Below are 27500 nucleotides of genomic sequence, written 5' to 3'. Positions count from 1 at the left end.
AGAAGAGACCCAAGGCATCGAGACCAGAATATCACAAAAACTTGAGGATGAACTCTTTTCACTTGCACCAACCACCTAGCAACTGCCCTGAACACCCTAGCAACTGCCCTAACACCCTAGCAACTGCCCTGAACACCCTAGCAACCTCCCAGAATGACCTAGTATTTACTGCATAGCAATGGCCTTGCATCACGGCGTCAGCTGTCTCCAGAAGAAGTATCTACTATTGTGAATAAGAAAGACCGAGAGATGATCAGAGATGTACATTTTATACAAGCCCGTCTGTGAACTAAGAGAGATGAGCTGCGCTGGAGGGACAAGTTTGACAGAATTTAAACACGTTTCAGTTTCTGTAAATGAAGAGGCGTCTGTTTGGATTCTCTACTGAGAAACTTCTGTGTGAGCGTGACAGTGGAGAACCAGATGTCCACACACACACACACATCTAGCTCTCATCTCCTTGTGTATACAGATACACACATCTGTCCGCTCCATTAAGATAAATGAACCTGCTCGCTCACATGATGAATCAATAACATTTTGCAAATAATAAAATCCAGCATGTGTGTGTGTGTGTGTGTGTGAAACAAATCAGATACACTTTTCAGCAGTGTGTGTTCATTCTCTGTGGGGTCCAAGCTGTCAGTTGGAGAAATGGGAGAAAACTGGGGTGGGTAACGTGTGTTATTGGGAATAATGAAGACTGATATTGAGAGCTCAACTGAAGTGACAGGACAGACAGAGAAGGGGAGAAAGAGATGTATTCTGACAAGTGTTTGCATTTATTTACCTAGATGACATACAGAACATTCCACATGGCTGAGTTTGCGGACTGAACCCAATGCATTTTCACTCCTTCAGTCTCAAACTATCCTGCGTACAAGCACAAACTGTGGCACTGCTCAACTCAATCACAGCATATGGTTCAAAGCCTAACCCAGAGGAATATTATATTGCAATAAATGTTGCTCTTTCAGAGTTCAGTATACGTTAAAGTCACCATTAAATCAAAATCTTTTAGACAAATCTGGCTTTTTATGGTATAAATGATTTATCTGTGCACATCATTATTGCCTGGTAATCTTGAATCAAAATATCTTCCTCTCCCTCCTCCAGCGTCTCTTCTCTGATGACGAGGGCGGGGCTATAACCTGTCACTCACATGAGATCAGCCAATAGCAAACCACGACCATCCAATCAATTCCCTAGACAAAATCAAGCCCCGCCCACATTTGTTCTTGTTCGAGAACCCGTTTCACTCGGGTAAACGACACAATGGGAAGAAAAGACAAGTGCAACTTCTGTTTCTCTCAGTCTGCAGCTCTCGGCTGGTCACCCACTTTACTTTTCTAACTTTAAGTGCTGAGAATAACTATATAGATGTAACAATTAATTCATGCCGACTTTAATGAAAGTATCCATTTTGTATTTCTTCAAATTAGGAGAGATAGATATATAAAAATAGACTAAATGAGTCAATATTTGATTTAAAGAGTATAGAGTATAAACAAATATTAGTAATATCTTGTATACGCAGCTCAGATCATTTGGTCTTGGAAGAATTTGATGGTATTAAGTTAAAATCTGAGTTCCTGTCTGAAACACTACATGTGAGATAATTGAGGGATTTTTTCTCAGGAGAAAGCAAGTCAACAAACAATAACTGCAGTCTCATTTGGATGAATGAATGAGGCATTTATATAGCGCTTTCATATGCACTAATACTGTACACCCAAAGCACTTTACAATCATATCAGGGGATCTCTCCTCAACCAGCACCAGTGTGAGCATCCACTGGGATGATGATGCGACGGCAGCCACAGTACAACACACACACACACACACCAGATATAGGTGGAGACCAGGACACCGGGATTACACTCTTTACAAGGAGTGCCATGGGATTTTTAAAGAGTCAGGACCTCGGTTTAACGTCTCATCCGAAGGACGGTCTCACGCGAAGGATGATATATAAGGATGGATATATATTTTTTTTAGAAAGAAATGAATGACTGAGAAAGCAAATTCAAAGCAGTTGAGAATCCATTGTATGTTAATACTGACAACCAATTTAAAAAAAAAAAGAATATTATAGCAAATTAGCTCTATGAAATATTTATAATCATAACTGGTTATAATTGATTATGAGTATTTGGATCAGTTAATCGGGTTAACCTGATGTAGCTACATTAACATTACAACCAATTACTCGGTTCATCCCGTGACAACTCAATATTGGTTATTAATTAATAGTAGGGGTGTGACAATATATCGTGCCACAATATATCGCAATACAAAACTGCAACAATATGTGTCGTGGATAGTTCCCCCAAAATAAAAATTACTGTGTGAGAATTTTTTTCATTTTTTTCAGAGTTTTAGTGTCAGTACTACATTAAACTACTATACATAATGTTGACTATAATGTATAATAATGCAATGGGGGAATATTTGTGTGTCCTGATAATGCCAAATGTCTTGTTACCAGTAAAAAGTGTCCTACATTATTTTAAATATATCTAGTCAGTGACAGAGTGCAAGCATATTCGTCTAAAATAATGAATATTATGAATATTGTTATTCTGGTGTCTCTATTGTCCTTGGGTAACAAGCACTTAGTCCAAACCTATTCATTTAAACCCACAATGTAATATCAAAGTTAGCATTTTAATCAACAGTACATTTTTTGTTAACCTTTTATCATATGTCTTGGAGTATCGCAATAATATCGTATCGTGAGTTCAGTATCGTGACATGTATCGAATCGTGACATGAGGGTCTCGTTACACCACTAATTAATAGAAATGTACATTTCCTCATAATCAATTATAACCAATTATTATTGACTATTAATATTTCAGTAGAGTTAATTCGCTACAAGATGCTTCAAATAAAATTTGATGCATTTTATTTGGAGAAAAAACCCCAGTCAGAATGCACTAGGAGTGTTTAATGCTATTGGTGTCTGTTGCATCATATACACAAACCTGGAAAAGCTCTAGCTGTACTTTATCTGACTTCTGGAGGAACTGAAGGACACGCAGGACTCTTTTATAAGTCCTCCTGGAAACCAAGTCATGTTTACAAGGGTTTGAGGATGGATTAATCACCAAACTGCCAACATTTTCCAGGTTAGTAGCATACAATCTTAATGGGTTTTGTTCAAGGCGAATAAGTAGCAACTAAATAATAATGAGCAAAACTTTAGATAGACATCATTTTTGATCACAAAGTCTATAAACATTTTCTTTTGGTGTTTTCTGCTGTGCAATTATTAATTTCTCCATCATGGTCTATTACTTTTCCCCCCACATAAACCTAAACAATCAGACGGTCTGTTCTTGTCCAAAACAATCTGTATATCGTGCACCAGACTTTATATTAAAAACGAACTAGTATTGAACTTTATGTAAGAATCTGACCCTCTCCCCGTGGGCTCTAGTGTCCCTCTGCCCTGCTCTGACCCTGGATAAGGTGTTTCTCATTATTGCACAACTAGGCGGTTCATTAGTGGAGCCTGTGATAAATTATCCAGCGGTGGACTGCCACACGGTGACCGCGGCCCATAACTCTTACTAACACCACAGCACTCCTGTGTCCCGCGTGATCGCCTGACACTCACGCTCTGCCCCGTTTCCATGCTCTCAGAGTCATGAAACCTGCACTCGCACATGTAACACGCTATGTAGTCGCTTCATCAAAATGAAATGGACACTGAAAACACACCTGAGCTATTCAAACGCCAACAGTTTACATGGAAAAATCTACAGGTGAAACTCAAAAATTGATTTATTTCAGTAATTTAATATATTATATAGACTCATTACATGCAAAGTGAGATATTTCAAGCCTTTATTTGTTATAATTTTGATGATTATGCCTTGACAGAATATTTTCACAATATTCTGATTTTGAATTTGGGGTTTTCATAAGCTGTAAGCCATAATCATCAAAATTACAACAAATTAAGCTTGAAATATCTCACTTTGCATGTAATGAGTCTATATAATATATTAGTTCCACCTTTTAAGTTGAATTACTGAAATAAATGAACTTTTGCACCATATTCTAATTTTTCGAGTTTCACCTGTATGGGTGCAAAATGTGAAACTAAAGTAAAATATAATTTTATCCCTCTTAGAAAAAAAAAGTTCAGTGAGGTTCTATACAGAACTCTATGCATCTTGACTCTAATAATAATAAACAAAAACTTTGTTAGAAAGGTTTAAAAGGTGAAATTTTTCTGGTGATAAAGTATGTTTAAAATTAATTCATAAAATTTAATTAAAAATGAATTAAAACAAAACTAATTCATTAAAACTAAATGAACTGCTATATGAAGCGCCGGCAGAAACCGTTCATCGAGTGTTAGCAAACTGAAAATCACTGGGTAGCAACATATTTTTTTAGCTTTAAAAAAGGTGGAAAGTTTCTTTAGTTGTCCAATCAAACTGCATTTTAGCACATTATTAATATGGACACATTTAAAAATTATTTATTTTATAATATAATTTTATTTATAAATTATGGTTATATATATTTGAATTATTTTATATTATATTCATTTTTTTTAATTTAAAGCTATTTTATAAACGGTTTTTTTAGTTTTAAAAAAGTAGGAGAAAACGCTTCCTGTGTCTCAGTTTCTTTAGTTGTCCAATCAAACTATGCATTTAGCACATTATTAATATGGACACATTTTAAATAATTTATTTTATAATATAATTTTATATTAAATACATTTTTTTTATATATATATATTTTTCATTTAAAGCTATTTTATAAAAGTTATAAAATAATTAACTATATTAATTAATTACTACAACTCAGTATTGGATTTTAAGGACATCTCGGTTAATTTTTTAACAAAAAACAAACAAAAAAAACATGTCAAATCTGGTTCCTGGAGCAAAAGCAGTTGAGAACCACTATATGAGCCACTAACACAGTATTAAAGAAAACAGAGTCTAGGTGGAAACTCCATCGCTGGTGAGCCATTCTCCAAAAACAGAGAGTTTAGAAGTGATTGGACGGTATTACAGCTTTCAGCAGACTTGCATTAGTGTCTCTTAAAGCAGGTGTGATTCAGGCACTTGTGTCAGCACACCCCATTTCTCAACTGAGCACGCTCAAGACATTTCCTCGTGAATACATGGCAGATCATAAACCAAAGAGACCCACCTATGATAATACAGGGATTCCACAAAACTCTTAAAAAAGAGCAAACCAATGACTCAGCATTGCTCAATCTCAATCCATGACTTAACAAATAACCCGAGAGAAAGGAATTGCCTTAGTCACATAAAACCTTGCAAACAGACAAATAAATGAATAATTTTATATTACAGGATAGCAGGGAGTAGCCAGCAGTCAAGTTGGAAGTGTTTGCGATCTGATACTGAAATGCAAGATAAAACACTCACTGTAGGAACACATATGGGACTGGTTCTGTGTAAGAATCTCTGCGCATCCCTATCAAAATCTTTTAAAAAGATACTTACAAGGAGGGTTTGGTGTTCATTTGCTCCAGCAGAACACATGAAATGGAAAACAATCAATGCACCTGGACCAGAAGTGGCATCACATTCAGAAAGAGAATGTGTAATTACAGTAGCCTATAGCTAAGATCTTCAAAGTCAGATATAAGACTTGAAAAATCCCGAATGGCCATAATAAGAGCCCAGAGATGAGGCTTGTCAAATAAGCAGGAATACACTTAATGAAGTATGTTCAGGTACATTTTCAACATGTTTGTATAAGATCGAGTAGTCAAGCAGCTTTTATTTTGCTTTAATTTTCAGGGATCAACCACCTTTCAACTGATCCAAGAATAACTGATGTATTTATATGGCTTTAAAAGGGAAATATTAAAGGGAAAGGGGAAATTGTTAAATTTGACTCCTGCTATAAAAAAATTAAATAAAAAAAATTACACGTTATAGGAAAAATTAGACAAAAAAATATATAATTTGAATCGAATATTCTGTGGTGAAAAATTATTTCTGAATCTTATGCTTTTGGGGATCAGCAACACAAAAGCAAGACATTAATTAGTGAGTTTATTTGATTATCATATAAATAAATATAGGGAAATAGGCCAAATGACAGGCATTGTCTCTGATAATTAGCAAAGATTCTGCCAACATAAATGTATATAATATATAGACAAATTGTTATTTAAATATAATTAATGTAAACATAATATAAATGCAGTCATTATGCTAATAAAATTGTTCCAAGATGCGAATTTTATAGCAATATGCTCTACTATAAAATTATTCAAATTAAATAATAAAGATGTTAAGAAAAGCTCTAAACCTACCGTTTCTGTCCTGATCGACCTCTCCTGTCATGGATTTGAGTGAAATAAATTAAGAAACTGATAAGTGAAAATAATCCACAGATAATGAAAGGGTATTCCTTAAAATGTTTCCTCTCGACCTCTCATTGTAGTGATGATGCATAATTCTGAACATCCACGTTTTTCACATAAACCTGTCCAGAGCGAGCCGAAACTAGGGTTGACGGACACAGACGCGTCTTAAACGCAAGATCGGACGCGTCCAGGTCCAGTTCCTCGCGAGAGACGCTCTCTCCTCTGAACGCAGGAGCCAGTGCCAAAACCAAGTCCCATAAACACATGAGAGCTTTCAACCCCTGAGGTGTCAAATTCCAGCCCCTATCACATGATCCTCTACAAGCGAGCGACGCGACAAACTCCCGCGATCCCATGATAATCCACGAAGCTGTAGCGCAAGCGAGCGCGTCGCGCGCCGCAAATTAGAATGGGAGCGTTCTGATTGGTCGATTGGCTGCCTACGTCGGAAGTCCATCTCCTGCACGGGAGAACTCTTCGTTGATTATGAGTTGTAATGGAGGGAAAGAGGAAAGATCAGGTAACGCGCTCACTCACTCACTCACCTGCTCCTCGAGAGATAGCCTACACTGTTCAGAGATCAGCATTTCTCTCACCACAGCCTCCACTATCAAATACCCCACATTAGGCTACTCTATTCTACGAGTTTACTTGATAATAATATAAATACATTTGAGTTTCCCAGTACAGTCTTAAAAATCAAGGTTCTTTTTTTGGTTCCATAGGAAACTTTTCATTCCACAAAGGTTATATATTGAAAGGTGCTTAAGATTTTTACATGTTTTTCACACTAAAACATGTTTTTTTTTTTTTTACTGAAAGGTTCTTTGTTGAACCGAAAACCCTTATTTTGGAACTTTTATTTTTAAGAGTGTAAGAGTTTCTATGCATAGAGTTACTGATCTAGGTAATAGTCAAAACAACAAACCCACAATTCTGATATAAAATCCTGGACCCATTTTCTATTATTTTTCTTAGGCTATATGTAAGTCTATTTTGTCCTTATGTGCCACATTTCAATACTTTGCTTTATTTTTGTTCAAAACACTAACCTCAAATATGTGAAATACTAATAGTGATGCTAACCATTAATACACAATCACACTAGATTGTAGCTCAAAGTGCTTTACAAACAAGGGGAAATTCATTAAAAATATATAATAAAATTAACAAGTAATAGTGATTAGTGTATGTAATAGTTCTACTAGTCTTTAACAGACCTGTAGTAAGATTGCATAAAGCTCTTAGGTTTCACCTCCATTCATTTTCAATAAATAAATAATGCATGTTTCAATTTGGCATGTAAGATACGCAGCCAATGAGCAGTGCTCTATTTAAGGACCCAGAGAAAATCATTCATATATTAAATAAACAATAATGAGACATTCTGATTTTAAGGTTAAATACCAAACACTGCGACTTTCTGGCTCAGTCAGAAACTGCATTCTTGCCTGTGATAGCGTCACTTCACGGCTCCAGCAGAATCAGCACGCTAGATATCAACACCAGATTTATGGCTAATAGAATAACTGACAGGTTAGCAAACAACACACTTTCCCACAATACAGAGGCGGGATTTCAGTACGGCTGAGTTTATCAAGATTGGCCACAGCTCAAGCTGTTCTGCGCCGGATTTTGAGCTGCTCTCAGACGGTGTGTGTGTGTGTGTGTGTGAAGCAAATGCCCATGCCATCTAAACAGACAGAGAAAGAGATTTAAAATGCCTTCCTCGGGCAGTGCAGGTGGAGCTTGACCTCATGTCTCACTGGAAAACCCGTGTCAGGGTGTAAACTCTGTAAACTACAGATCTGGGCGGCTGCTAATCCAAAGGTTGCAGGTTCAAATCGTGGAAGAGGTGATTTATGAACTACTAAAGCTGGCATAAAAAGAGACTTAAACTCGAATCTGGGCAAATGTCCCTTTAGTACAAATGCATAATAGATTGCTTTGGATAAAGTGTGTGAATAACGAGAATTAAATGTGTGCTGTAAAACTCCCACCATGATGCCAGGATGATCCCATGTGGTTGTTATTGTCTTCTGAGAGGTTGCTATAGGGAATCTGACACATGTTTTAGATGTGTCCAGAAAGTAAGTACATTCAAATCTCCATGACTGAACCGGCACAGCTATTATTACCAGAAGAACGTCGTCGCCAATAATGTCAAACTAGGAGATGATCAGAAACCTAGAGACAAGACAGATACAGACACATTCTTAAGATGGACACATTGTGTCTTGCGCTACACACACACACACACACACACACACACACACACACACACACACACACACACACACACACACACACACAACTTTCTGCATTTTACATTTTCAAAAAACATTATTCTGTATGATTTATTACCTGTATTCCTCATAGGGAACAAAACATGTCCCCACAAGGACAAGGATTTTGGATATTGCCATCTTTGTGGGGACATTTCGATCCCCTCCACACCCTAACCCGAACACACACACACACACACACACACACACACACAGCTTTAAGCAAACAAGAAAGAGCCCACCTGCTCGGACTAAAGTGACAAACCCTGCCCTCACCCTGCCACCCCCACCCCCACCCCCACCCCACCCCACACACACACACACACACACACACTATATCTGCACTTTTTGTGATGGTTTCAGACATGTGCAGTAGTTTTTCACAGTGCTTATTATGTAAATTGTCATTTATCAATTTTTTATTTACTCATGTATTATATTTCCTCTCTAATTTTTATTTTGTTTGTATTATTCAGTGTGTATATTATGTAAATTGTAAACCTTGTTTATAATAATAGTATAATACTGTATTCTTTAAGTTGCTGCCTTAAATTTTTAAGTACAATCAATTGTCATTTCAACTTAAATGACATTAAACTGACTTAAAAAAAAAGAAGCTTGAATTGAGTTGAATCTTGTATATCATAAATATTTTGAAAATGGCTGAACTTATTTTGATGAGTTAAACTAATGCAAACATGTTTACATAAGTGTACATGACAAAGTATGTCATTTGTGCTGCAGGATCTTCATAACATTTGCTTTTACTGTGATTTTTAGTGAATGTATGAAGTCATTTCTCTTCAAGTTCGCACAGAATCAATTTGAATGTCTCAATACATACAAACGTACATGTTGAACAGTACAGCTAACAAAGTTTTTTTTTTTTTTGAAATGGAAGAGTTTGGCACTATCATTCTTTTAAATAAATGTAACTTGGTTTGATATTGATATGTAATGCAAAGACATTTATCCTTTGTTAATTAAGGCATAAACTGTAATGTGGACTCTAAGGCATTTTCTGTAAAGCTGCTTTGAAATGATGTGTATTGTGAAAAGCGCTATACAAATAAATGTGAATTGAATTGAATAACTTGAGCGATAATCAAACGCAGTAACTCAAGTCGCTTTGAATGAAAAGCAGCTGCTAAAATGCAACAGAGTACATTTCACACTGCATTTTCCCCCAAGCGCTGTCTCTAACAATAAAGCAGGTCGTGAAAACCGACTAATGACGAATACGGCTTTATTTCGATACTCGTTTACTCCAGTCGGCTTCTGTCAAAGTGATATATATTCGGGGATACGTTCTTCAGCTGCGAAAACAAAGCACTTCGCTTGTAACATCTTACAGTGTGAGGGAAATTGCGTCCCCGTAGTGTGATCACAGAGCCCGCGCTGACCTGCGCTCGGACAGATGTGATGGAGTTCGCTCAGGAAGCCAGGCTGCATGTTTTCACTATTCCGGCTACACAAAGTTCTCCTAAAAAAAAGTCCAGTCTGGATAACATCAAACTAATTAAAACAAAAAGCGTGCTGTTTTTCCACAAGAAAGTCCTTAGATTGGGTATATTTTGACAAAGTGTGCCAACATTAGACGCCAGAATTTTACACTCTTTTTACTCTTGTGACCTGATATTTAATCAGGGCAATGAAAGAATAATTTACATTAATAAATGGCTGGGGAAATAAATAACCTATGAAATATGCAGCGTCTGAGCCAGTATGAAATTGCATTTGTTGACCAGCGCCATCAATCTAACGCACACATGCACTCTTAGAAGAAAAGGTTATTTTAGTGGTTCCCATCATAGGATCATTTTATGGATTTAGTTAAACCCATTAAACATGAAAGTATTTTGCAGTCATTTTTTCCTTATACACTCTAAAAATGCTAGGTTCAGCATGTTGGGTTATGTATGTGTAATATTTTTAACCAGCTGCTGGGTCATTTTGAATGTAAATACAAATGATGAACCCCCTCACATACCTACCCAGCGCTGGGTCAACGTAACCCAATGTTGGGAAGTCTGTGGCAAAAACTGGATACATTTGTCAACTGTTTTTTGACGTAACTGTTCAAACATGAATATATAAGAATATTATGATGAGATTGTCATTTAATGAACTGGAACAGCCAACTGATATCAGGTTTCTTTCCACAGATTCCCATTGGCTGCACTTGCTGTTCCCGTCACGTCTACTAAAAAAACGTTTACTAAATGTTTTTTTGAGTATTTTATGTTTGTAAAAGACTGACTTGCCATTGAATAAAAACAATTGTATATGTACTGCTCCTGTCCTATTTTATTAGTATTACTTAAAATGAAAAACCTTCAATATCAGGTTGACTGACCGAGCACAACCCAGCAAACGGGCTGATCAATGTATAAAACCCAATACGCTTGGTCAAAATAACCCAGCATGCGTTCCGTCCAATATTAACCCAGCGCTGGGTTGCTAAATAACCCAGAAATGGTCGTATAGAACATTTCTGGTTTTAAGGGGCTCTATAAAATTGAGTCAAAAACCCTAGGGTTCTGTACAGAACCCCGATAAAACATTTTTTCGTGGCTCGAGTCCAAACAGTGGATCGAGGAGGTCTATTCCCGTTCCCATCTCAATGATGCGCAGGACCTGTGGGAAGACATCACAATGCAAAATTACTTTTGAGGGTGGCATTTAAGACAGTGTCTAAACTGTCTGTGTTGGTGACCCCAGAGCCTGACCTTTGCCCCGGGTCCCTCTCTCCTTCATGTGTGTCCTGATGTCTATTGTGTGGAACGGGTCTGCGATCATCACTCGTTGACCTCCCGGACTCTGGATGAGGAAGAGAACTGGGTGGTCACTTCGGTCCGGGGCTTCAGGATCAGACTCCTGTGGTTCAGGTCAAGCGGGAAGGCTTTACTGTTTAGTGAGTCAAAAAATAGAACTTTTTGTCTGTGTTTCGGGGCTGCGTTCCTCAAAAGCATCATGAGGTAAGTTGATCGCATTGAGAGACCATTGGTGTCAACACGATGGCTTACGATGCTTTTGAGGAAGTCACAGCACACCTCTCCTCAACAACACACAAGCGTCACAACTGCTGGAGGACTAGTTTAATACTTAGACTTATGGGTTTGATCCAGTGTTGTTTTAGTATAATTGAGATACTATTATAGTATTTATTCATATTTTGAATATTTAAAAAATATATATATTTTTTTTAGTTGTAAATTTTTTTTGTGTCATTTTCATTTGTTTTAAAAAAATGTCTATGTCTCTTTTATTTTAGTTTCAGTTATTTTTGTATATCAGGTTAAACTATATATTGCCTTGGCAGTAAACTAATCTTTTATTTTATTTTAGTTAGTTTGAGGATAAAATTAAAATATTTTTTAAGGTTTTAGTTTTAGTTAACTACCGGTAATAACCTTGGATTGAACAAAGTACACTATACCATTCAAAAGCTGAGTCAGTAAGATATAATAAGAAAATAAAAATCATATAGGCCTAATGGTAAAAAAAAAAAAAGTTTCTTGAGCAGCAAATCCTCATATTAGAGTGATTTGTGAAGGATCATGTGACTCTGAAGACTGGAGTAATGATGCTGAAAATACAGCTTTGATCACAGGAATAAATGACATTTTACAATATATTCACACAGAAAACAGTTATTTTAATTTGTAATAATATTTCACAATATTACTGTTTTTCTGATCAAATAAAGGCAGCCTCAGTCAGCATAAAAAACTCTCAAAAACAAACTTTTGAACAGTATTGTGTCAAAATATGAGCAAGTCTCTTAGCAAACACTAATAATGTTAATAAAACCACAAACATCTAGTTCATCACAGGCTGTGGATGAAATGCGAGGGTAATATCGCTCCAAAACCTTCATTCAAATACAGGCTGTAAACCAGCAGCAGAAAGGGAAATATTCGAGGAATAGATATTCACGCTGGAAAACAGAACACGCTGAGCTCTTTCAGACAAAATGTAAACCAACACGATATAGCAAACAAGGCTAGAGTTTATATTTAGTGCGTCCAGCCAGAGAATGTAGGAGCACATAGAGAGGATGCTTGACACTGAGGTAAACACACACACACACACACACACGCTTGGCTTCCCAGAAGAGCCTCAAACTCTACCTTTATCTTCTCATATCTTCCTCCTCTCTCTCGAGGTACGAGGCGCTTTCACAGGGAACAGTTAAACTCCATTAAGATGCATCTGAGGACGTGAGCCCTGAAACTGAAATGACAGGAACTAGAGTGATTTGAAGATTATAAGAGTAAATGAGTAATATTTTAAATAAATACAGACCAGAGAGGGGTTTGCAAGCTTTTTGATACCCAGGAACCCCTGAAGACTAGAAGACTAGATTTTTTTTTTTTTAATTCCTAAATTTAATTACTGGCTTTTGTTTCATATGATAGACTTTTATATTATGATCTAAAAAAAAAAAAAAAAAAAATCATTAAAACTTTTATCTGGAAAATGTTCGCTGTATTAAGTTTGACCTATTTTCTTTTCACTAATAAAGTAACATCAGATGCACAAACTTAAAAAAAAAATTCTCTCTTGCGCGCTCTCCACACACACACCCACACGTATGTGTACTAATATATATATATATATACTGAATGTGTCAAATCGATTAATCGCATCTAGAAGTTTGTGCTTATAAAATGTGTACACATATAATATATAAATTAGGGCTGTCAAATGATTAATCACGATTAATCGCATCCAAAATAAAAGTTTGTGTTTACATAATATATGTGGGTGCACTGTGTATAATTATTTTATATATATATAAATACACACACATGCATGCATGTTTAAGAAATATTTTAATGTATATACTGTATATGGATTTATATACAATTTGTATTATATTTAAATATAAATATTTTATATATAAATAATATTTTTTTCTTAAATATACATGCATGTGTGTGTATTTAAATAATTATACACAGTGCACCCACATATATTATGTAAACACAAACTTTTATTTTGGATGCGATTAATCGCGATTAATCATTTGACAGCCCTAATATAAATATAATATATATATATTATATATTTATATACACACACATATATTATATAAACAATCTTTTATGTTAGATGCGATTAATTGATTTGACAGCACTGTGTATATGTGTGCGTATGTGTATATATATATATTAAAATGCATAAAATTGCTGCATGTGACCGAGCGGAAGCTGCCGTAGGTGTGTTTTCCAGTCGAGTCTTAAAAGAGAGGGTGCGAGTCGATGACCTGTCGGAAAGAATAAAGCCCAAGCAGAGCGATTCTTCACAGACAGAGCTCAAAACACGACACACACCGGCCTTCAGTCAAACTTCACATGTAAAACACTCGTGTAACCAAAACCTGCTCAACTCTGCTCCGCGGAGTGTGAAGCTGTCAGGATGTGACCTCTCCATCGCAGCCGTGTCACGAAGGCCCACCTACATAGACACACACACACACACACACACCTGTCGGAGCCAATAACAGCCCCCCATTCACTTCTTCAGCTCTGAAACCCCAGGTCAAGGATTGTCTTTAAATAGGAGACACCTGCCTGTTGTGTCCATAGCTCAACTGTCTGTGATCTCACTCTACTTTCTAAATCTGTGTGTTATTTACGGCACTGCAAGCACATCAGATGTTTGAGCGCAGCGGAGAGACACGACACAGGTCGAAGGTCAAGGTCACGAGGAGCGGGGCATCTTCCCTGAACGCCACAGCCACAGAATCCGTGTTTAAAAGCCTGTTCGAAAGATTTACATTCCAGATTTCACTGTTAACATGGCAATTAAAATAACATCTGGTAACACTTTACAATGTTCATTAATAACACAAACAAACATTAAAAAGTGCTGTTTTCACAGTGGGTTTCTGGCTACAGCTGCCAGGTCTTTACTGTAAATTTTTCCAGTGTACATTCAGCTTTGAAGCATCCGGTCCTCTGGTCACTGTATCAATCAAAATGTTACAACCTCGAAAGAATCTCAAGGACAGTGTTTCAGGATTTTAGGGAGTACTTTGGGTTGCAAAGTCATAATTAAAATCTTTTAACCCAGGATTTCTTTCTTTTTTGTTGTTGTTGCATGTTCTACACGATCTACAGTAAACCAGCAGGAAAATGCCACCGTAAGAGTCACAGTAATGTACTAACATTTTAAAACATGTGGGCAAACTGGTTTTAGAATAAAATGTTTTTCTTTTTCTGACAAAAACTGCCATTCAAAAGTCTTGCAAATTCAAATAAATGCTGTTCTTTTTAAATTTTTTTTTTTTTTTTTGGTGGTTTTCAACATTGACTTTTTTTTCTCAACATTAATAATAATCAGAAATGTTTCTTGAGCATCAAATAGAGTGAGTTCTGGAGGATCATGTGACACTGAAGACTGGAGTAATGATGCTGGAAATTCAGCTTTGATCACAGGAATAAATTACACTACAATATATTCAAGTAGAAAATATTTAATTACAACCGTTATTCTAAGCTGTAATAATATTCACAATATTACTGTTTTTTTTTATCATATAAATGCAGTCTTGGTGAGCAGAAGAGACTTCTTTCAAAAAACGAAACAAAAAAATCTAGACAACACCAAACTTATGATCGGTAATGTAAATTATTCATAAAACACTGATGTTGGTTACATTTTATGGATAAGAGTTAATAAATTCTAATAATGCAATTATTCATATACTGAATTTACATAAGTTAATAAATTAAAAAATACATTAAAGAATGACCTTTTGTGTTAGAAAAATAAACACATACAAATAAATAATAAAAGAAGAAAAAAATTGAAAATCAATTATCAGTGGCCAATGCTGCCTCTAAACATAAAAGCTCATTTCTGCCACTGACCCAGAGTAATCCTCTGTAACTGCTGGTTCAATACTGGATGTATTACATAAAGTTACTACATGAAGTTATGGTTATTAAATCAGGATATGATTCGGAGTTAGGATGTTTGTCATACAGCCATGCTGAAAGTGTCTTTAGATTCAAAGCCTCCGTTAAATGACTACAGCCTGACAGAAAGAAAACCAGCCGGTGAACACACAGAATGAAGAGTAAACACACAGCAGAGCAGTCAAACCCACATCTGATGAACCACACATGAAAAACTATATCTCATTCTGTACGTCGCTACACGATTCTCAATCGCCTTGAGCAGAACTTCATGCCAGAGGAAGACTGACACAAATAAAGGAAAGCGGTGGATTCTGCTCTATTCAGATTGTCTGGAGGAGTGTTGCGAGACGGGAACGACACTGATCTCGGAAAACGTACAGAGGGATTTCCAGGAACGGCGTCTGAAAGAAAGGACTCTTAAAGGGATAGTTCACTTTGAAATTAATTTTTGGTATGTTTTAGCTTACCTCAAGGGCATCCAAGATGTAGGTGTCTTTGTTTCCGCAGTAGTTTCAATTTTGATATTTTTAGGTCAAACCGTTCTTGTCTGTCAGTCATATAATGCAGGTCTATGGTCACCACCTCAAAGAGCATGACCAGAGAAGTCCAGATTAAACATGATTTAATGACTCGTAAATGTAAGTACACATTGATGGCCTAAGACACGAAACAAGCGGTTTGTGTGAGAAAACGAACAGTAATTATATCGTTTTTACCTCTTGTAACCACAGCCACGTCCAAGTGATCTGAGGGCGCGGGCGCTTCGGTCTGTGCGTTACAATGTGTTCAATGTGTACTTACATTTACGAGTCATTAAATCATGTTTAATTTGGACTTCTCTGTGCATGCTCTTTGAGGTGGTGACCATAGACCTGCATTATATGACTGACAGACAAGAACGGTTTGACCTAAAAATATCAAAATTGAAACTACTGCGGAAACAAAGACACCTACCGCTTGGATGCCCTTGAGGTAAGCTAAAACATACCAAAAATTAATTTCAAAGTGAACTATCCCTTTAAAAAATTCCCAATACTTCCATTAACCTTTAGGCACAAGGACCCTGAAACCCGTCCGCACGCGTGAGTCATGAGAACACATAAACACAACTGTTTGTTTGAACAAAGCAGGTTGATCAGGTGGAAGTTTAAATGCTAACCATGAGCTGTCCATAAACATGTGCTGATGTTTTCCAATCATAACAGTAGAAAGAACACAAGTACAGGCAGCGTGCCAAGATATATCCCGGCTAACAGGGAACATTCTGGCAACTTATGAACAAACGTTCTTCCACTAACATTAATACAATGTTTGTTCCAAGTCATTTAATAACGTTCTCAAAACGTTAGCACAAATACATCATTAATGAAACGGTTTTCCCTGAAATGTTTCGTCTTGCATTTTTTTAAATGTTACTGCTTGTTTGAGAATGTTCCAAGAACATTCAAAAGTAACATTCCCATCATGCTTGAAGAATGATCAAATGGAATGTTCCCTTAAAGTTTGCGTAACCAAGGAACGTTTTCTAAACATTTTAAAAAAACGGCATGTTTTGAACGTTCCGAGAACATTCAGAAAGAACTTTCTTAGAACATTGGATAGTCAATCAGTGGCAGAGCTTGGCTTTTCAATATGTTCAATATGAGTGACAGTGCCGATCCACTTTTTCAGCAGCCTCGGTTACAAAGGGTTTTTTAAAGGAGCTGTATGTAAGATTGTGGCCAAAACTGGTACTGCAATCACTTTCAAATTACTGTAGAGCGGTGTATCCCCTCCCCCTCCCCCCTGACTCGAGGTTGCCAGATAGACTGCAGGATCCAGCAGGAATTTATCCAACACGTTTGTAGCTGCAGCTGTGGTAACTAGAGCAGAGCTGGCAACCCGGATGCCGCAACACTACTGACTTCGTGATTGGTAGATAGGTGGAGGGTGGGGCTTCAGACCAAAACACAACATGACAACATCAACATCAGTTGAGGGCTGCAACTTCGATTTATAAATGACAATATCCTGGCCGGACTACTGTTGTCAGTGATATAAGTATTTGAAATGAACATGATTTCTTAATGTCTAGTGACATATCAGGGCCTTTTTATGATTAATTGAAATACATTTCTTACATACAGCTCCTTTAAGTCTTTGTTAGAGTTATAAGCCATGAATGAGAACATAACGGCTTAAATGAGGGAAAGAACTATAATTCCTTTATACACACACTCATCACTTTCAGTGCTTACTGGGAGTGGGCGGCACTAAAGAGTTCTTGGTGCAATTAGTTTGTTTCGATTCTCTGATTGGTGGAGATTTCTGTGCAGAATCATGGGTACTGTAGTTTTCAACAGGAATTCCACTGTTAAATGTGTTTATTTAATGTGATTAATAATGCAGGCTGATAGTTTTAACACCCTAGCTTACAGTAGGTCTGTTCAAAAGTAATTCCCCTGTTGATGTTTCTCCCAGACCCGGTCTGTTGCACGCTAGTACAGTATGTGTAATAAGATTCATTTATTTCGAAAAACCTGAAGGCTACATGCCATTCTTTTAAATTGAATTATTAAAATATTTATTGTATAGGTTCAGTTGTATCATTATTGGTATCGAGAATCGTGAAATTTGACTGACACGTCACCCACTAAATGCGTTATCACACAGTCAGCGATTGAAATGAAAAGCCCTTTTCAGACTGAATGTATAAATATTGACAATATTTTAATCTGGTCTCATGATCTGGTTACACACGGAGAGTGATATACATGTGGAAAGTGCAGGAAACAAGTGAACACTGATTTGTTTAAATGGCACACATCAGAAGAGCAGCAGAAACTCATTAGGTGACAATCATTTGTTGTGTAGTTGTGCACTGTGGTGATGTGCATAGCCTGAGATTGAAGAGAACAGAACAGTATCAAAGCATTAAAGTTGTCTTGGCTTAAAAAATAAAGCATCTTAAATGACGGTGATTAAAATACTGTCTAAAATAAATACTGAATCCGGTTCACAGCGGCTGCTGTGGAGTCAAAGCCAGGAGAAAGCAGCACGTTTCCAGTCTTTGTCGGATAGCTATAGCGCGTAGGGACAGACTCTGGTCTACGAGGCATCCTAAAATCAAGCGTCACCATGATTGAGGTGAGGTTGCCATGGATACCGTTCCAGCATATGATGTGAGGTCACTTCCTCCGGCTCACATTAGTGAGAGTCCGTCAGCTGGGATGGCCGTCACCACTTTGATACGGTGATTAATGCCATCTGTCAGCTGTATGATGGGGATGTAACGTCAGATCCCATTGGTCAGGTCCTGAATAACACCCCCCATCACCAGCTTCCGGAGAAACTCCTTCTCTTTGGATATGTTGTGTGTCCATGACTGGGTGTGTGTGAGAGAAAAAGAGAAACAGAAAGAGCACAATGGAGCAAACGGTCATCAAGAGTTTGTCACGTGCTGCGCTCAATGGAGACATGACGTCTGCACATGCAGCTTTGCTTTTGTTTTCACAACCCACAAAAGAAGTTTGGACGGTCCACCTCCAGTAAACATGTAAAACAACAGTCTGTCATACTACACAACAATCACAATGAAATATGGTGCCATCATCTGATTTCTGCAATTTTTTTTTTTTTTTTTGTAATTTAAGCTGAATCATCCATGTTTACTTTTGTTAAGATATATAATGTACATGCTAAATAAACAATGAAAAAATATATATACACAAGTCAACAATGACAATAGAGTAGACCTGAAATAGAGCTGGTTTCACACAAAATGGGTGTGTTCACTTAAAATCCAATATTTGCAAAAAAACAAACAATGCATTTTCTACATATTTTCTTTTTGCTTCTGGCTTCTTGCGATGCCACTGAAAATCAAATCTTGTACATGCATGTCTTGCAAACTTAAACATCATATGCCATCATTGTCTGGCAAAAGTGTCTATGAATTTATTATGAGTTAATGATCAAGTTACAATACAGCTGTATAATTTCCAGCTTGTTGCAGCTAATTTTTTGTGTGTTTAATAAATAAAATAATTTTAGTGAATAAACCACATTTTGTGAAGAATAATTAACATTTATTTGAATATATTTCTGTCATGAATGTTTGGCATGGTAATGGACATGACAATGTTGATATTTTTGAATGAACACGAATAGATCTGAAAAGATCTGCTACGCTGATGCTGTTATTGCTGCTACTGATGCTGTTATTGCTGCTACTGATGCTGTTATTGCTGCTACTGATGCTGTTATTGCTGCTGCAGATGCTGTTATTGCTGCTACTGATGCTGTTATTGCAGCTACTGATGCTGTTATTGCTGCTGCAGATGCTGTTATTGCTGCTACTGATGCTGTTATTGCAGTTATTGCTGCTACTGATGCTGTTATTGCTGCTACTGATGCTGTTATTGCAGTTATTGCTGCTACTGATGCTGTTATTGCTGCTACTGATGCTGTTATTGCTGCTACTGATGCTGTTATTGCTGCTACTGATGCTGTTATTGCAGTTATTGCTGCTACTGATGCTGTTATTGCTGCTACTGATGCTGTTATTGCTGCTACTGATGCTGTTATTGCTGCTGCAGATGCTGTTATTGCTGCTACTGATGCTGTTATTGCTGCTACTGATGCTGTTATTGCAGTTATTGCTGCTACTGATGCTGTTATTGCTGCTACTGATGCTGTTATTGCTGCTACTGATGCTGTTATTGCTGCTACTGATGCTGTTATTGCAGTTATTGCTGCTACTGATGCTGTTATTGCTGCTACTGATGCTGTTATTGCTGCTACTGATGCTGTTATTGCTGCTGCAGATGCTGTTATTGCTGCTACTGATGCTGTTATTGCTGCTACTGATGCTGTTATTGCTGCTACTGATGCTGTTATTGCTGCTGCAGATGCTGTTATTGCTGCTACTGATGCTGTTATTGCAGCTACTGATGCTGTTATTGCAGCTACTGATGCTGTTATTGCAGCTACTGATGCTGTTATAGCTGCTGCAGATGCTGTTATTGCTGCTACTGATGCTGTTATTGCTGCTACTGATGCTGTTATTGCTGCTGCAGATGCTGTTATTGCTGCTACTGATGCTGTTATTGCTGCTACTGATGCTGTTATTGCTGCTGCAGATGCTGTTATTGCTGCTACTGATGCTGTTATTGCAGCTACTGATGCTGTTATTGCAGCTACTGATGCTGTTATTGCTGCTACTGATGCTGTTATTGCTGCTGCAGATGCTGTTATTGCTGCTGCAGATGCTGTTATTGCTGCTACTGATGCTGTTATTGCTGCTGCAGATGCTGTTATTGCTGCTGCAGATGCTGTTATTGCTGCTGCAGATGCTGTTATTGCTGCTACTGATGCTGTTATTGCTGCTACTGATGCTGTTATTGCAGCTACTGATGCTGTTATAGCTGCTGCAGATGCTGTTATTGCTGCTACTGATGCTGTTATTGCTGCTGCAGATGCTGTTATTGCTGCTACTGATGCTGTTATTGCTGCTACTGATGCTGTTATTGCTGCTACTGATGTTGTTATTGCTGCTACTGATGCTGTTATTACTGCTACTGATGTTGTTATTGCTGCTACTGATGCTGTTATTGCTGCTGCAGATGCTGTTATTGCTGCTGCAGATGCTGTTATTGCTGCTGCAGATGCTGTTATTGCTGCTGCAGATGCTGTTATTGCTGCTACTGATGCTGTTATTGCTGCTGCAGATGCTGTTATTGCTGCTGCAGATGCTGTTATTGCTGCTACTGATGCTGTTATTGCTGCTACTGATGCTGTTATTGCAGCTACTGATGCTGTTATAGCTGCTGCAGATGCTGTTATTGCTGCTACTGATGCTGTTATTTGCTGCTGCAGATGCTGTTATTGCTGCTGCAGATGCTGTTATTGCTGCTACTGATGCTGTTATTGCTGCTACTGATGCTGTTATTGCTGCTACTGATGTTGTTATTGCTGCTACTGATGCTGTTATTACTGCTACTGATGTTGTTATTGCTGCTACTGATGCTGTTATTGCTGCTGCAGATGCTGTTATTGCTGCTACTGATGCTGTTATTGCTGCTACTGATGCTGTTATTGCTGCTGCAGATGCTGTTATTGCTGCTACTGATGCTGTTATTGCTGCTGCAGATGCTGTTATTACTGCTACTGATGCTGTTATTGCTGCTGCAGATGCTGTTATTGCTGCTACTGATGCTGTTATAGCTGCTACTGATGCTGTTATTGCTGCTACTGATGCTGTTATTGCTGCTACTGATGCTGTTATTGCTGCTGCAGATGCTGTTATTGCTGCTACTGATGCTGTTATTGCTGCTACTGATGCTGTTATTGCTGCTGCAGATGCTGTTATTGCTGCTACTGATGCTGTTATTGCTGCTACTGATGCGGTTATTGCTGCTGCAGATGCTGTTATAGCTGCTACTGATGCTGTTATTGCTGCTACTGATGCTGTTATTGCTGCTGCAGATGCGGTTATTGCTGCTGCAGATGCTGTTATTGCTGCTGCAGATGCTGTTATTGCTGCTACTGATGCTGTTATTGCTGCTACTGATGCTGTTATTGCTGCTGCAGATGCTGTTATTACTGCTACTGATGCTGTTATTGCTGCTGCAGATGCTGTTATTGCTGCTACTGATGCTGTTATTGCTGCTACTGATGCTGTTATTGCTGCTGCAGATGCGGTTATTGCTGCTGCAGATGCTGTTATTGCTGCTACTGATGCTGTTATTGCTGCTACTGATGCTGTTATTGCTGCTGTAGATGCTGTTATTACTGCTACTGATGTTGTTATTGCTGCTACTGATGCTGTTATTGCTGCTACTGATGCTGTTATTGCTGCTGCAGATGCTGTTATTGCTGCTACTGATGCTGTTATTGCTGCTACTGATGCTGTTATTGCTGCTACTGATGCTGTTATTGCTGCTACTGATGTTGTTATTGCTGCTACTGATGCTGTTATTACTGCTACTGATGTTGTTATTGCTGCTACTGATGCTGTTATTGCTGCTGCAGATGCTGTTATTGCTGCTGCAGATGCTGTTATTGCTGCTACTGATGCTGTTATTGCTGCTACTGATGCTGTTATTGCTGCTACTGATGCTGTTATTGCTGCTACTGATGCGGTTATTGCTGCTGCAGATGCTGTTATAGCTGCTACTGATGCTGTTATAGCTGCTACTGATGCGGTTATTGCTGCTACTGATGCTGTTATTGCTGCTACTGATGCTGTTATTGCAGTTATTGCTGCTGCAGATGCTGTTATAGCTGCTGCAGATGCTGTTATTGCTGCTACTGATGCTGTTATTGCTGCTACTGATGCTGTTATTGCTGCTGCAGATGCTGTTATTGCTGCTACTGATGCTGTTATTGCTGCTACTGATGCTGTTATTGCAGTTATTGCTGCTGCAGATGCTGTTATTGCTGCTACTGATGCTGTTATTGCTGCTACTGATGCTGTTATTGCTGCTACTGATGCTGTTATTGCTGCTACTGATGCTGTTATTGCTGCTGCAGATGCTGTTATTGCTGCTACTGATGCTGTTATTACTGCTACTGATGTTGTTATTGCTGCTACTGATGCTGTTATTGCTGCTGCAGATGCTGTTATTGCTGCTGCAGATGCTGTTATTGCTGCTACTGATGCTGTTATTGCTGCTACTGATGCTGTTATTGCTGCTACTGATGCGGTTATTGCTGCTGCAGATGCTGTTATAGCTGCTACTGATGCTGTTATTGCTGCTACTGATGCTGTTATTGCTGCTGCAGATGCGGTTATTGCTGCTACTGATGCTGTTATTGCTGCTACTGATGCTGTTATTGCAGTTATTGCTGCTGCAGATGCTGTTATTGCTGCTGCAGATGCTGTTATAGCTGCTACTGATGCTGTTATTGCTGCTGCAGATGCTGTTATTGCTGCTGCAGATGCTGTTATTGCTGCTACTGATGCTGTTATTGCTGCTGCAGATGCTGTTATTGCTGCTACTGATGCTGTTATTGCTGCTGCAGATGCTGTTATAGCTGCTACTGATGCTGTTATTGCTGCTACTGATGCTGTTATTGCTGCTACTGATGCTGTTATTGCTGCTGCAGATGCGGTTATTGCTGCTACTGATGCTGTTATTGCTGCTGCAGATGCTGTTATTGCTGCTGCAGATGCGGTTATTGCTGCTACTGATGCTGTTATTGCTGCTACTGATGCGGTTATTGAGAATGATGTGATTGAAAGCAGATTGTGTTTCATGACAGAGCTTTGTACATATATTTTTTTTTTTAGCAAAAACATAAAATAAAAAAATAGGTTGCTATCAATAAAAACGGACGATTCTTTTGTGATGGGGCAAGTAAAACTACAGGCCTGGACTAGCAGAAATCCTTATTGTTGATTGCTGGTTAGTTTAATATAGTATCTGACTACTCCACTTTATGAATAGCTTGGCAAGCAACACTATCAATCAACAGTGAAACTGCAGAGAACACGCACAAGCTCGACCTGCCAATGCTGGCTCATTACTCTAACCTCTCGGGTTTCTGCATTTTCCTGGAACAGAGAGCAGCGGCAGCCGTGAGGTCATGTGACCCGTTTGTGGATGTGACCCAACGGACGGGATATTCCCAAAGACCATCGACCAGACACATTACTCTACTCTTCTTAGATACCAAAGCTAGTACATTTTTGTTAACTATGACAAGACAGGTGTCAGAAATTCACCAGGGTTAAAGGTAAAAATGCCTCTGGAAGTGACAAAAATCTATTGGGAAAATGTTTCTTTTTTTATGTTAGAGTTGAAAGGTAAACTTTTTCCTAAATATCAATTTCAAATATTGCTCTTTAATACGAGTAGTAAAGCGGCGAGCAATCATTACGAACGGGTCAGTGCGGTGCCGTTACCTCTTTGATTGCAGACATCTTTAGCTTCTCGTAATAGTGCAGAGGTGCACGAGGTGAATCCATGTCATATCCGAATCCGGCCACCGCCACCTCGTCGCAGTTATGGAGGGCCATTGTGATTGCAACAGTCCCCAGTGTAGGAATATTCTGAAAAAAATGAAACACTTTTAGTATTACAAGTTGATTAGTATTTAGGGAAGTACTCAGTAGTCATACATGTACTTGTGTATGTAGGCAAAGATACCTTTATAGAAAATGACTCAAGTTAAAAACACATTAAGATAAAGAGGTTTTTTGAGACTGAACTGGCACTAAAATGATCAACTCAGATTAAGTAAGTGAATGAATGCGTGAGTGTATAAGTGAATGTTTCAGAAAACCCATTTTCTAAATGACCAAATTTCACTCAAAAAAATTGCACAAATAAAAATTTATTAATTGAACGTGTCTGGCTTCGGCCTCATCCGCTTCCAGTTATTTTTAGCTGTACAAAACAGCTTGTTGTGCTGCTTGATATTGCAAACTGGTATTTCTTACCATATTATTTTAATGTATTGTCATAATTATTAAAGCATTATTCTTCTAGTTATTTACCTATAGAGGCTAATGAATCAGAAGTCTTGTTCATTCACAGAAAATAGCTTACTTACATGTTGCAAAATAAGGTGGATAACTTGCAACTATATTGTTGGTGCAAAAGTAATGCATCAGAGTAAAATAATTCAGCTGCAAAATGTCTAAGTAACCAGGTAAACCATCAGACATTTATACTCAAGTAGTCATTTTCTATTAATGATGAAACAATCAAGTTTTTATTCATTACTATACATTGTAAGATTAAATGCATGACTGAACATGGATGTGCAACACTGAACAGCCATGGATGGACTGAATGCTACCGTTGAGTGCACTGCTCACACACTTCAGTGCAGATAATGCAGCGTGTGACTGACTTTATCAGAGACACAGAGAGAGCAGGAGATGTGTGTGTGTGTGTGTGTGTTTATCAGCAGAGAAGGATCATCCAGTCACCACCGGATCCATCGGGGAGACGAGTGTCATGGTGAAAGTCTTATCACCACAGTGAGACACTCTCTAGGCTAATCCTGCTCCAGACACTCCGCCTGCATGCTGATAACAGGAAACGCATCACAGCTCGAGCCCCTCAAACACTCGTCTCCATGACAGCAGAGGATAAACAGACCCTGGATCAGGCGGGTCTCATATAGTCAGGGCGGGGCCGAGAGCCTTGTACTTTTTATTATATGGCTTTTTTTTATTATGCTTGAATGCCGCAGTCGACCACTGCCGCTCCTTTCGTTTTGTTGCTTATGTTTATCTTCCCATTAAAGTTACGTTTATTGGGTCTCATTCATGAAACACGAGCAGAACCAATTTTTGTGTGAATCGTGTGTAAAGTGGTTCTGGCGTAAATTTTCGGATTCATTAAAATGTTGGTATTTTCCAAATGTTAGTTGGTAGGAAAGAAATCTACACCTGCTCCAGCCACGCGTAAATAGTGCGCTTAACATCCGAACGTTTTGCTCATTAATAACTAACGCTGCATTTTAATTCCCCTTAATCGGGTACATATTTACACAGCATTTTGAACAAATATTATATATAGTAATTACATACTTTTTTTCTTTTTACTTCTTGGACTGTTTGATTAACAGATGAAACTCCAGTAACTGCATCTGTAATACGCTGCCAAGCTTGCTTTTCTTTAGGACCTGATACGCCACTATGTAGCCTACGCTTGAACATAAAATGTGGTGTTTTGAATGAACTTCTGATAATAAAACTTCGATTTCTGCATCTGAGAAATTTTTTTTTCATTCGCTTTTGAGAAGACATGTTGAAATCCTTCGTTTGGTGTCATAATATGATGCCCATATATAGTTGTCAGTCGGATTTAATGGGCGGGATTTATGGTAATTGAGAATGAGCGTGCACGCGCGTCCCATTTACGACTGATTGTAATTCATTAACACACACACACACACACATTTCACTATCACATCTGACGTTTACGAAGAATTTGTGAATCAGGAGATGAGTTTTCGGGAAGGTCTCTTTACGCGCAAATCACTCTCATATTTACTCGTATATTTACGAATGTTTCATGAATGAGACCCCATGTCCGCCTCCTCCTTCCCTGAACTTTGTAAAGTTACGAATGATCACTTAAAATCTCATTATTTGGACCACTTTCTCTGGTTTTACTTGGTTAAAACAATCATTCAAAAACGTTACTCTGTTGGTACGAGACACTTGTTGCACGTTGCAGTAAGCTAGATTTATATTAGACATTTACCAGCCCATAGACCCTAGCCTCGAAGAAATCAGGACAGAAGTGGTTGAAAGTGGACAATAGAGACGGATTGAAACACCAGGTGTAAACGGAGATGTGTCTCCCTCGTCTACTCGTGATCCGATCGACCAAAACACATCTTAATACCAGGAGTGAACAGTGCCTTAACTTAATGCCCTCTCTTGGGACGTATTGCAGACTCTGCTCTGGCTGTGCGAGTTCATGTGTTTTAGAGGTGGCGTGGCTTTGGTGAGCTCATGCTTTCATAGCTATCTTGCTATTGCCCTTAACATTAATAGCAATGAATGCTGGGTTTCTCACAAATCGACTGCTTAAATGATTATTGCGTTTGCGCCTCACCCCTCTTCCCATGAGGCCTTTGTTATGTGGAAGACCGATGAATCTGAAGGCCGCTTCCTGGATGAAATACGGGTTCAGGATCCGCATGTCTTCTGGTTCTCTGGGAACGATACGTGCCACGGACTTCCAGAATCCCTCCATACTCCGCTGAAAGACATCAAGAACACAACACACATCGCTGAATGAACACTTGAAACAAACGCAATGAATAAACCTGCGTGACTTCTCTGATGCTGAGCAGAAGCAGCTTTTCTTTTCAAACACTCCTTTGACTCCTGCTCTGTGAATACGCTATTATAACTGCAGAAAGCCTAAGGGAAGCTGACACAGAACAGTCACTCGCAGC

The 27500-nt window shown here is 38.2% G+C and overlaps 2 protein-coding genes across 5 annotated transcripts in view; both read right to left on the bottom strand.

The window, feature by feature from the left end:
- Positions 1-6495, bottom strand: part of LOC130100593 (neurturin) — a 22476-nt gene extending 15981 nt beyond the window's left edge. The window contains exon 1 of the mRNA XM_056266105.1: positions 6323-6495. Coding sequence (XP_056122080.1) covers positions 6323-6353 — 31 coding nt within the window. The 5' untranslated portion in view covers positions 6354-6495. The remainder of the gene's footprint in view (positions 1-6322) is intronic.
- Positions 6496-18281: 11786 nt separating this feature from the next.
- Positions 18282-27500, bottom strand: part of st3gal3a (ST3 beta-galactoside alpha-2,3-sialyltransferase 3a) — a 59209-nt gene continuing 49990 nt past the window's right edge. For all 4 annotated transcript variants that reach the window (XM_056266037.1, XM_056266039.1, XM_056266040.1 and 1 more), the window contains 3 exons: positions 27155-27301; positions 24481-24627; positions 18282-18957 (listed from right to left, as the gene is read on the bottom strand). In XM_056266037.1, coding sequence (XP_056122012.1) covers positions 18868-18957; positions 24481-24627; positions 27155-27301 — 384 coding nt within the window. In that variant the 3' untranslated portion in view covers positions 18282-18867. The remainder of the gene's footprint in view (positions 18958-24480; positions 24628-27154; positions 27302-27500) is intronic.

The sequence above is a fragment of the Rhinichthys klamathensis genome, unplaced genomic scaffold (genome assembly GCF_029890125.1).
Source record: "Rhinichthys klamathensis goyatoka isolate OS25496 unplaced genomic scaffold, OSU_Roscu_1.1 h1tg000244l_1, whole genome shotgun sequence".
NCBI lineage: Eukaryota > Metazoa > Chordata > Actinopteri > Cypriniformes > Leuciscidae > Rhinichthys > Rhinichthys klamathensis.
Note: the sequence above shows the minus strand (reverse complement) of the source record. Positions and strands in the feature narration are given on the sequence as shown.